The sequence below is a fragment of the Erpetoichthys calabaricus genome, chromosome 8 (assembly GCF_900747795.2).
Source record: "Erpetoichthys calabaricus chromosome 8, fErpCal1.3, whole genome shotgun sequence".
Taxonomy (NCBI): Eukaryota; Metazoa; Chordata; class Cladistia; order Polypteriformes; family Polypteridae; genus Erpetoichthys; species Erpetoichthys calabaricus.
The window spans coordinates 25,749,856-25,761,328 of NC_041401.2; the positions used below are offsets into that span (position 1 = coordinate 25,749,856).

General features: G+C 37.6%; 1 protein-coding gene across 1 annotated transcript in view; it reads right to left on the reverse strand.

The window, feature by feature from the left end:
* Positions 1-9,505, reverse strand: part of ttc21b (tetratricopeptide repeat domain 21B) — a 114,782-nt gene extending 105,277 nt beyond the window's left edge. Inside the window, exon 1 of the mRNA XM_028806373.2 lies at positions 9,297-9,505. Within this exon, the coding sequence (XP_028662206.1) occupies positions 9,297-9,323 (27 nt within the window). The 5' untranslated portion in view covers positions 9,324-9,505. The remainder of the gene's footprint in view (positions 1-9,296) is intronic.
* Between the last annotated feature and the right edge of the window lie 1,968 nt (positions 9,506-11,473).

Here is an 11,473-nt window from a genome sequence, read left to right on the forward strand (position 1 = left end):
CTAATTCAACATTATTTTAAATGATCAACAGGGGAATAAATTTGGCTAACAGTTTAGTTGAAAGGTGTTTACATGGAGATTCATTTATTATTTAAGAAACAATATTTGATTATTTTATAATAATATTATTCGCAAGATGATATAGATGTTTTATTGAGTAGATGCCATTGCATTGTATTAAAACAAGAAGCACCCCAGAATATGTGTGGACACTGATGTGGCGAAACATGTTAGTTAAATTACGGTGAATTTTGAATGCGTGCAGTGCTGTGAAAAAGTTTTTTTTTTTTTTTTTTAAAGAGCAATGATATTTAGTTCTACGTCTTCTAAATACTGATGTTAACTGTTCATTACTAATCAACTATTTCTTCTCAAATGTCATTCCATGCCTATGCATATGCTATGAAACCACTATGTAGATACCCTTCAAATAAAGTGTTACTGAAATTTGCCACATTATATTAATGTTCTCTATGCATGGTTAAGTAATTTCTAAAAAAGCCACCACTTCAAATACAGTATATCAGTGCACGCTAATTCAGTCAAAATAAAATCGATATCAGATCAGGACATTGTTAATCGGTGCTGATACCCAACCCTACTCTATATACAACAGTAATTGGTTCCACTGCTCCATGGGCAAGGTAGAATGATGCATAATACTCTTTTTGAGGTACACTTATCAAATAGAGTCTTAGTTCTATCCCCCCGGTTTGTCAGGGGGGATAAAAAGAGAAATATTAAATAAAATTTGAATGCAAACTGTTTTTCGCCTCAGTGAAAATAGGGACCACCACACCTTTCTAGCAGCTTCCATAGTACATGTTAACAGGCATGTTAAGAACAGCACTCTGCAATATTCAGTGCTTTCTGCCTTTCTAGTCAAATCGCATCCACTGTTGCCCCCTTGCCTTTATGGAGCTTTTAATCACTGTGACAACCTCAATCTGTCCTAACTGTGCAAGTTGCATCTGACATTGCCTTCAAAGAAGGGGACAAATCACTGGGTTTAAAAGTTCTTCAAGGTGTTCCATATAGTTATTGATATATTGTAGTGAAAGGAATGACATCCAGCTGTTCCATTTGGTTAGTTAATATTGGCGTTTGGTTTCACATAAATATGATGGAAAAAGCAAGCAAACAGGCAGACAATGCACATATGAAAACCTTTTCCCATTTATTTCCTAATTCATGCACACAAGAAAGAAACAAGATCCTCCGAATTTGTTTTTCAACCCTACTAGAAAAAGAATTTGAACTGCCATACTTTTGGAAAAAAGAACAACCAGTCAATTAAAAGTGTTTATTTTGAATTTTGTAGTTTTCTATTTTTTGGCCTAAGGTATAAGTAAGGAATGTGCTGTTTATTTCATGTTTTTTTGATCATCTTTTTCAAGAGTGACAATATTTTTTTGAGCTCACCATACAAAAAAAAATGATACCACTGTAGAAAAATGGTTGCCATCTCAGTTCATGCTCTCAAATTGTTCATTTTTTTCTGTTTTGTTCTACGCTTTTGAGGTCTACTATTTGAAAAAAATGTCAAAATTGTTTGCAGTACATTGAGCTGCAAAAATCTAGAAAGGAGAATGGCTTTGGAGTGGACAATTGTGCCGAATTTTGCCTTTTTGGGTGAGACAATGCAGAAACAGAAAAGAACCCTCCTGTAATGTCCTCCTTCTACTGTTCAGCTGGTAGTTGCTGCTTATTATCCAGATGAAATACAAGTTCAGCAAAGATGGAAGACCACACTCTGTGTTATAACATGGTTATTCTGGACTCACAGCGAATCTTGATGACAACACCATACAATACTGCTCAATTATCTACATTTATGTTAGTGGTGAGGTGAGAGTCACAGCTATGCTGTAAGGAAAATGACAGAAAGGCACATATCTGCCCCAGATTGCTTGAAAGACTGGTGAGGAGGATACATTCTCAGAATAAAAAGTTAAGATGAGAAGCTCTAAGTAGTGGCCTCTGGCATTACACTCTGCAAAAGACTGAAGAAATGTTATGTTGATGGACAAGCTTCCCTATAGGAAGCAAACAGATCAAAAATAAGTCTGGCTCAAGTGCTAAGGACCTCTAGTACAGATAATAATGAGGTTCATTTGGGGTTTACCTTGGCCAATATTTTCTTCCTGCACAGGAAGATAAAAACAAAACAACATTAAAGCAGTACCAGACATTCCAGTGTCTTCATGGAGTTGGAGTATACTGCCATTATAAATGGCAGCTGTACGATCAAGGAAGATTAAAAGATTTGAAGCCTCAGAATCTACTGCAAAAGAAGTCTCCGAAAACCCTAAAAATGCAGTCATGGTTCTAAGGCAATTTGGGAAGCTGGACTGAAAGACATTGCTTAACTCATTCGACTCTAAATTGGTTGGCAACAGCACAGCGACAGTCTTATCAAGCACTTTAAACTAGGGATGGGCAATAAATACATTTTTTTTATTTGACATTTAATAAAAATCCATACGCAAAAGACTGTGGTGGATTTGTTCCTGCCTTGCACCCTGTATTGGCTGGGATTGGCTCCAACAGACCCCCATGAACCTGTGTTAGGATATAGCTGTGTTAGATTGGAAAATGACTGACTGACTGAGCATACGCAAAAGACAATATCACAACATCCAGCACTTTTCTTTAATTTTGCAGAACTTCTTTTGAATTTTAATTAAAATGCACACAATCTGCAGCACTATTTCTAGATGTGTTTACGTTGATTCTGCCCATTTAGCCTGGCTATGAAACATGAAAAAAAATAGAGTGAGGATCAGAAAAGGAAGCATTTAGAACAGCAGGTAGGGTTAGCACCACTGTTTGCAAATGGCTTGATTTTCTCAGGGTAACTGTTCAAGCAGTACATCGTCTAAAGTTAAAATGTTACTGTATATGAAAAAGGCCATCCTGACACGTACAGTGCCTATAATGTGCTCTTCTATGTTCCTGGAAAAACAGGGCCCTGCTAAGCAAAATTCCATAAAATATATGCAATCCTAGTGCATAATGTATGAGCGGACATGCAGTGGTGGGTTGAGGTTTAAGAACTGCAGTGACTACTATACTGCAAAGCACACATTTACTTACTTAACTTGTGCCCAGAAAATATTTATACTTTGTCAATGTTCAAATAACTACACTATCAAGCAATTCTTACTAAATTATATCATACCAGAAATGAGATGTCCATGAAGCATGTAAGCTCTCATCTCTTCATTGCATGCACTCTCCATTACTGAAACGTTACAAGTAGGAATAAAAACAGCATCCTTTTTCTTCCTTTTTTCTCCTTCAAAGTTCATTTATCAGTTATGGGGTAAACGTCATTACTGGCAATTTTATTTTTCATATTGTGTTTGTATTATTCTTGAGCAGGTGAATTGAGCTTTCTAATGTCAGTGAGAAAGGCAAATGGAGATAAAAAAAATGGTTTAAATTTTTTTTTTTATTATTATTATTTTCTTTGAGGCATGGCTATTCACAAAATTGTTACATTGTGGGGGAAAACAAGTTTCCTTTGCTAATATTTCACATTATTACTGTGAGAAAATATACCAGGTTAAGGTTATATATGGTGTTATCTTTAGTCTGGAAGGTGTTTTGAGAACATATCAAGTTATTTTGAATATCACATTTTTCATCAAAATAATCACAATATTAATTTAAGTCCAATTCACCCAAACCTACTTTAAACAGAGGGAAGCCTGAAATTGGATGGTAACTGGACCTTACTGTACTACTGGACTAAGATTCACCTTTTTGAAAACTGATTTTATACAGGAAAGGTAAAAGGATGTGGGTATTTTGCCTTAAGTCAAAGGCATATGAACAAAAACATTAACACTTAAGTAGCTGCAAAACAGCGGAACTAAGAACCAGTAGATGAAATCACCTTGGAAACAATACATACAAGTTTATCCTCAATAACTTAAGCAATCAGCTCAAAAAACAGCCATGAAAAAAGGTAAGTTGGAATGTTAAACTGAATAGGACAACAGATGGGTTCAGTATTAACTACGGGCTTTAATCATTTCCAGATCTTTATGGTGTGTGTAAGAAAATAAGAAAACCAATCATATATGCCACAGGTGGGAAAAAACGTTTGACTGATAGAGGGCTTGACCATGTAATATGGAAGACAAATACAAACAATCAAAAATTATACGCATCTATAATCACAGAACAGAAACTGGATCTAACCTTTCCAAATGCTGTAGAGTAGGATTTCTGGTAATGCCGAAGATCCTGTTGATAAACTCTTAAAACCCTTTCTTTACATATTCTCTAACATGCAGCAGTTTTTATAAGGACTCTAAAATGTCAGTGAACCATAAAAAAACAAAAAGACACAACACATACACTTCTGTCAACTGCCTTTTTTTTCCCTCTTTTACATATCTCATATCAATATGTTGTATTTTTTCCACCTTTAGGAGACAATAAAATTTAAATATATTAATGCCTAATTATATAAATACATGTAATATGTACAGTATATGCACACATGCACAATATATATACTGTTACACACATGCGGATAGGGGACAACTTCAAGGATTGACTGATTGTAATTACACTCCAAACTAGGGGTTGGTGTTGTCATAATGCCTCTTCTTTCTCCTCCTGCAGAAAAGACGATTGACGGACCCTCCACTGATGACGTTACTTCCGGTTTTCAACCACCTGAGCCTGCCTGATTTCACCTCGCAGCCCTGAAGACTGGCTACTTCGCAATTTTGAGGCAGACATTTTTTGACTTCCATCACAGAAGACATACTCGCATTTATTTTGTGTTTTTTCAGTGATTTAAGATGTTTCAATTATATGGGGATCACTATGGTGCCCCAACCCTTCATGATTTCTCTATTTTTGTTATTATAATATGCATATTGATCAAACATTCATGTAAGAATATCACTGTACTCTGTAGACATAACTCTAAACCAATATTACATGTCATTTCAGGAGAAAACCTGTCAAGACGGTTAAGTAAAATAAAGATATAAAGGTTTACATATTCTAAATACTGCATCACAATGGACTGACAGGGCAACGAAACACTGGAAATGTCCACTGTCAACACTGGGGGGGTGGCATAATCTAGAAGCACTAAGCTGTGGTCAGAGACGCTATCACTCAAGTCTTAGAAACATAGGTATCACGAGTTATGGTATGACCATGCTTATGCTTGGGTCTACTAACATTCTGGATAAGCAAAAGACAAGACAGTCCAGGAGTGTTATACTTCAGCAAGGGTTACTACCTTGGCTGTGGTTCAATTCCTTGTTTTTTATCCTTTTTTTGTTAATTTTTGTTCATTTATTTATGTATGTTGATATGGCTTTTGTTAGTTATCTGCTTTGTTGTCTGTGTTATGTGCCTTGTAGATGGTTCATCAAGTAGCAGGACCATCAGGCCATCACTGCAAGGGACTGCTTTCAGCCCTGCAAAAGCAAGGGTTTACCACAGTACCTGGCACAATTCTGGTTCCAAACCAAAACAGTAAGGGGGAGGGGGCATTTGAAATGCTAGGGGGCTTGGTGTGACAAAGTCATAAAAATCCAATGTGTAACAATATACCTGACTGAAGGGCTGATGCCATAAATGATGAGTGTGAAGTCAGCTATGGCAACAGAAAAGGAGCCCTTTAACTGGGGAGTACAACAATCACAGTATTTTTCATAATGCTGCCTTTGGTAAAGTACATTTTTGCTGCCCATTTGCCCCAACCGCTATATATCCCTATTAAATTTAGGCAACAGATGATACACTTAAGGCACAAACCTTTTGCCGTACAAGTAATCATGAAACAATGCATTCTCTGAATAGTGGACAAATTCGATTTTTTTTTGGAAAAAATATTAAGCAATAAAAATTATAACCTTTAAAACAACATACAAAATTCATATTAAAAAGTATGAAATATATAATATGCAATTGCAAAATGGACCTCTGCTGTATCTTCCTCCTTCTTCCTTGGTTGCTTAAAATTGTCCTACAAGCTAAAATGCACCAACCGTTTAAATAAACACACACACTGTGAACTTAAGAGGCTTTAACAGACATTTTTACTAACACCTTAAAAAGATTCCAGAAATTAATAAAATTTTACAAAAGGACAAAATCAGTATATATACTGTAGTGCCTCAGGATCCAGGCCTCAGGACCACGTCCCTTTGGTTTGTTACAATACAATACAATCTGCATGGGCACCAACCTGCATTAAATATTGGAAGAGGAGGAAAACAGTATAGGTTACAACACAGCTAATAATCCAACAATTATAACAATTTATTCTTAAATTGGCATATAGGAGACAAAGATGTGCCAAAGTATAATTAAACAATCAACACAACTCCAAACAGAAGCATCCGTCAAATGGACTCCACAAATCCTGTCCTGTTGTATCATCTATGACAGGGGTCTCCAACTCCAGCCCAGAAGAGCTACTATGGCTGCAAGTTTTCATTCTAATTCTTTTCTTAATTAATGACCAGTTTCTGCTGCTAATTAACTATTTACTATTTATAGACTGACCACTGAATTGATTCATTTTTTCCTTAAATGGCACCTAAACATAAATTCGATGTGAAGTGAGCCAACAGTTGACCAACTAAGTTGGGAGCTCAAACTCTGACCAACTTCACTTCATTCAGTTACTTAATTTGAAGCCAATTCTCGTTGCTAATTAAACCCGGTATTCAATTCCATGGCACTCATTCTGCCATGGCAGACATTTCCAAAACTGTTGTTTTTAGAGCGCTGTCAATGTTTTATGGACCTGAGCAGATCAACATTACTGAGGCCTTTACTTTTCTTTAGGGGCCCGAGTCTTAAGTTATGCATCAATTAAAATTAAGGCAAAGAGTTAATTAGCAGCAAAAGCTGGTCACTAATTAAGAAAAGGATTAGAATGAAAACCTGCAGCCACAGTAGCTCTCCAGGACTGGAGTTGGAGACCCCTGATCTATATGACCTGATGCTTACAGTCTTCACATTCACTATAACTGCATTTTTACCATCACGACTTTTCTCTAGCACCACTCTGGTATTTCTTACTTTTTTTAAACTATAGTACATAAATAATTCAATCCTTAATTCTTAGAGTTCACATTTAACTTTTTTTGTTTTATTATTTCATAATATTAAAAAAAAAAAAGTTACATGACAATGTCACCCTTAAAGTGCTGCCCGAGGTGATTGCCTTGTCGCCTCACTTGGCGCACCAGTCTAGACCAGGGGTTCTCAAAGTCGGTCCTGTGCCTTCAGATTTTTGTTCCAGCCAGATTCACAATAAATGACAACAACTGATAACACTGATCTAATTTAATTAGCTTGTATTTTTTCTCTTATTTTACATTCAGAAAAGCATAGCAACATGATTCTTACATTCATAAGACATTTAGAAATATTTCTATTTTTGCTATAGATTTAATTTCATTATATTTTACCCTCTCTGTGCGGTTTGTCCCCTTAATTGTATCTTAATAATGACAAAAGCGAGCAGAGCAGGCAACCCGGCAAACAACACTGAATCACGAAAGGCTACAACTACTTTAGCATCAGACCCACTAATTAGTAAATAATGAATTAATTAAACAATTCAAACACCTGGAAAAGTAGAATGAAAATCAAGATGAAAATATTTTTAAAATGAAGAAAAAAAAAAATACATATTGTTCCCAAAACACAGACTTTAGGAAATAATAGTTCATTTAATTAGCCCATAAGTCCAACTACTAATTCTTTAATAATAATTCTTTGCATTTATATAGCGCTCTTCTCACTACTCAAAGCACTCAGCAATTGCAGGTTAAGGGCCTTGCTCAAAGGCCCAACAGAGCAGAGTCCCTATTAGCATTTACAAGAATCGAACCGGCAACCTTCCCGATTTCCAGTGCAAATCCCTAGCCTCAAAGCCTAAACTAAAAACAGAAGCTGGTTGTAACAAAAACCTGCAGCTGCGGTGGGTCCCCAGAACTGAGTTTGGGAAGCACTGCCTTAGAACAGGGGTCCTCAATCATAGTCCTGGAGGGCCGCAGTGGCTGCATGTTTTTGCTCCAACCCAACTGCTTAATAAGAAGCACTTACTGCTCAAGTAAGACTTCTGTTTCACTTTAGTTGTCTCGCTCATTAAGATTTTGAACTCTTATTGCTTATTTTAGTCTTAAACAGCCGTATTCTTGGTTTTTAATTGCTCCTAATTAGCAATAACATGCAAATGACAAAACAGACCAGCATTTCTCCATTTAGCTTGTTACCATTTACACTTGTGTGTAATCATGCACTATTGGGTTAAATTAAATACTTGGAAGGAAATTGAAGAGGAAAAAGTGAAGGAATAAGAATTACTCATCCATTTTAGCCTTCAAATCATTTAGATGATATCCTTAGAAAGGGAAAGAAAATCCAGGATATAAGAATTACCTGACATAACAGAGTTAAAGCACTAACAAGCCACGAAATTAAATTATTGGCAAGAATTGCTTTCTAATTAAGCAACCAGGTAAGAACAAAAATCTGCCGCCACTGCGGCCCTCCAGGACTGTGATTGAGGGCCCCTGCTTAGAGGAATACAGGTTGAGGATCCCTGCTCTACGTGACCGCCACCGTCTTGTGTCCTAATTTCACTCACCGTGAATACCGACAGTGACAGTCGCGGTGCATGACGGGTAATATAGCTCGCGCAACTCCTCTGGAAACGTTATACGCTGCTTTCTTTGATTCGGAATGGTAGTTTAATTTCAGACTCAACCAAATCGACACTGACTTGTATATGCGGTTAAAGACAACACCTCCGTACTCTTAGGAGATGCTTATTAATAAGTTAGAACAGTACTGAATAAGGAACGGTAGTATACATCAATACAAAACTAGATCACGTAAGAAATACATACTCCTGCAAAATAATTCGAAGGCAAAGCTGGACTAATAACTCCACAATAACATATTGATTTTCAAGGCATGAGTGGCCGACTACAATAGTTCTGCACCACCCACCTCTTAAGCAACACCACTAACAGTTGAAAACCACACAACGTTACAGTGAATATGCTTAACGTTATTCTCAATCATTGAATGAAAGGCACAATAAAAAGGAATGATGTCTTTTCAAATAAATACTTCTGCTTAACCGCACCATTTAATACACTCGTCAGCTTTTGCTGATGGCTAAACAACCTCCGGAACTACTCGCGGCTCTCCTGTGCTTTTGCTCCCCCCCCTTCCAGACTTGCAGATCACTTTTCCAACAAAACACAAACCTCTAATGCTAATATTTAGCGTACCAGCGTCAAGGCGTCGTCCTCGGCCATTCTGATTTTTATCTCTTAACGTCCACATCGATGCATTTCACGCCGCCGAAGCTCTCTCGCCATCTTGTTACGTTTTGCAGGTTACTAATCTAGCGCCGCCATTTCCGCGATGGATGTCGGGGAGACAGGAGCTGTCTAATTCCCGAATCCCGGCTCCAGAGAGAGAGCGAGCGGTCGGCAAGGCCTGCACGTGACGCCAGATGGCGCGCGAGAGTCGTAGTGCGCGCGTGTTTTCACTCGCCTCTCTCTGCGAAGGCAGATGCCACACGCTGTCGCAGTCCCTCTCTTGTTCACCGATGGTGTTCTTTTTTTTCGGCACTTCATCTGCCTTTTTTCAATTCATACCTTATCTGTGGTATGGTTCTTTTTTAAAACAAAAAGTGACACCTAATGCCTAGCAAGAATGTCATGGTTGTGTTTGTCTCCCGCTATTGAAAAGGTAAATCCGTGCTTGAAAGCGATGTAGTTCAAGGTTTGGTCTGTTCATCCATTTTATGAATCCCTTTATCCCAGCACTGTCCTGCAAAGAGTCAAATTCAATGCAAAATTCTTCGTTTTTCTTTTTGTAAATTTGTGTATCTCAATGAATGTACAACACAAATTGATGAGTGCAGCATCATACGGAATAGGGAAACCAACTTTGTGCTGAAAGCGCAGTTACTTAAACATTTTTAAAAGGACTGTGCCACTTTGGGGGTAAAAGGATGGGATGTTACTGAGCATTTTGGTGTTTTATAATTGCCAAATGTGAAATAAAAGGCACGGAAAGGGAATCGTTCATTCAGGGTTGGTGGTGTTTGGTGTGTCTTCTCGCATTTTTGTGGCTCCACAGTTCATGGTAGATCCGGCCCGTGTAGTGGATTAAGGAAATGCTTATAAATTATTATTTCTTTTTTTTGGCTGATGCCTTTATCCAAGGCGACAGGTACAATTGGTTATATTTCTTCTGTTTTTCCCTTTGGGGCACAGGCAGGTTAAGTGATTGTTCATGGGCACACAATGTCAGTAGCTGGAATTGAACCCACAACCGCTAGGTCTGAGGGCCATAGCCTTAAGCATTACCCTACTCTACTTAAACAGTACACCACACCATTTCAGTCCTGTTCCCACCCCACCTCAGTGTTCTAGTAGATTTTGGTGTTAAACCAATTTAATAATGTGTCATTTTTACCTTTAAATTGATCTCATTGTTTATTTAGATGACCTTTTCCTGATTGTGTAAATAAAAATTGCTTATGAAAAGTTTTTTGAAAAGTTGTTTTTGTCTGGCGCCTCCCAACTCGCCGGTATGAGAAATCGCCTACATATAATACACTGTTCAACTCATTGTGATGTCTAGTTATGCAAGATGCCAATCTTTTTTGATATCCCCTTTATTTTGGCCCTCTAGACCTCAAAAAGACCTGGACTATATCCATCCATCCATCCATTCTCTTCCGCTTATCCGAGGTCGGGTCGCGGGGGCAGCAGCTTGAGCAGAGATGCCCCGACTTCCCTCTTCCTGGCCACTTCTTCTAGCTCTTCCAGGGGAATCCCAAGGCGTTCCCAGGCCTGCCGAGAGACATAGTCCCTCCAGCGTGTCCTGGGTTTTCCCCGGGGCCTCCTCCCGGTTGGACGTGCCCGGAACACCTCACCAATAATTAATATTAAGATGACTTTTCATAAAAATTAGATGATTTTATATAATTATGTGGGTTTTTTTTTTTTTACAATTTATCGACTTATGTACATAAATCACTATACTTTTGCATGTGATTATTTCAAAATTGCCATTTTGTTTTGGCACAAATGCCATTTCATATTTGTGTGGACTGAACACATAAGCACTAGAGAAACTGAAAAGCAGGATGTGTGTTCAACCACACCAAGGATTGGTAATGTTGATCCTGTCCTGGGGGCTATAGTTAGACTTTTGTTAAAACAGTATACTGTATTATCTAAAAAAAATTCTTTTTGTTGAAACGTGCAATTTAAATGAAAATACAGAGCCAGACAAGGGCTATTTCATTGTTCATCTGCAAACAGAAAAAAGCTAGGTGTAGGTATCATTTGCACATGGTAAAAAAACACGAAAATAAAGTTTAGAGACAGGACTTTCACCTCTATCGAATTCATCAAAGCTGTACAGCCTTATTTTTTAGTAGGCTTCT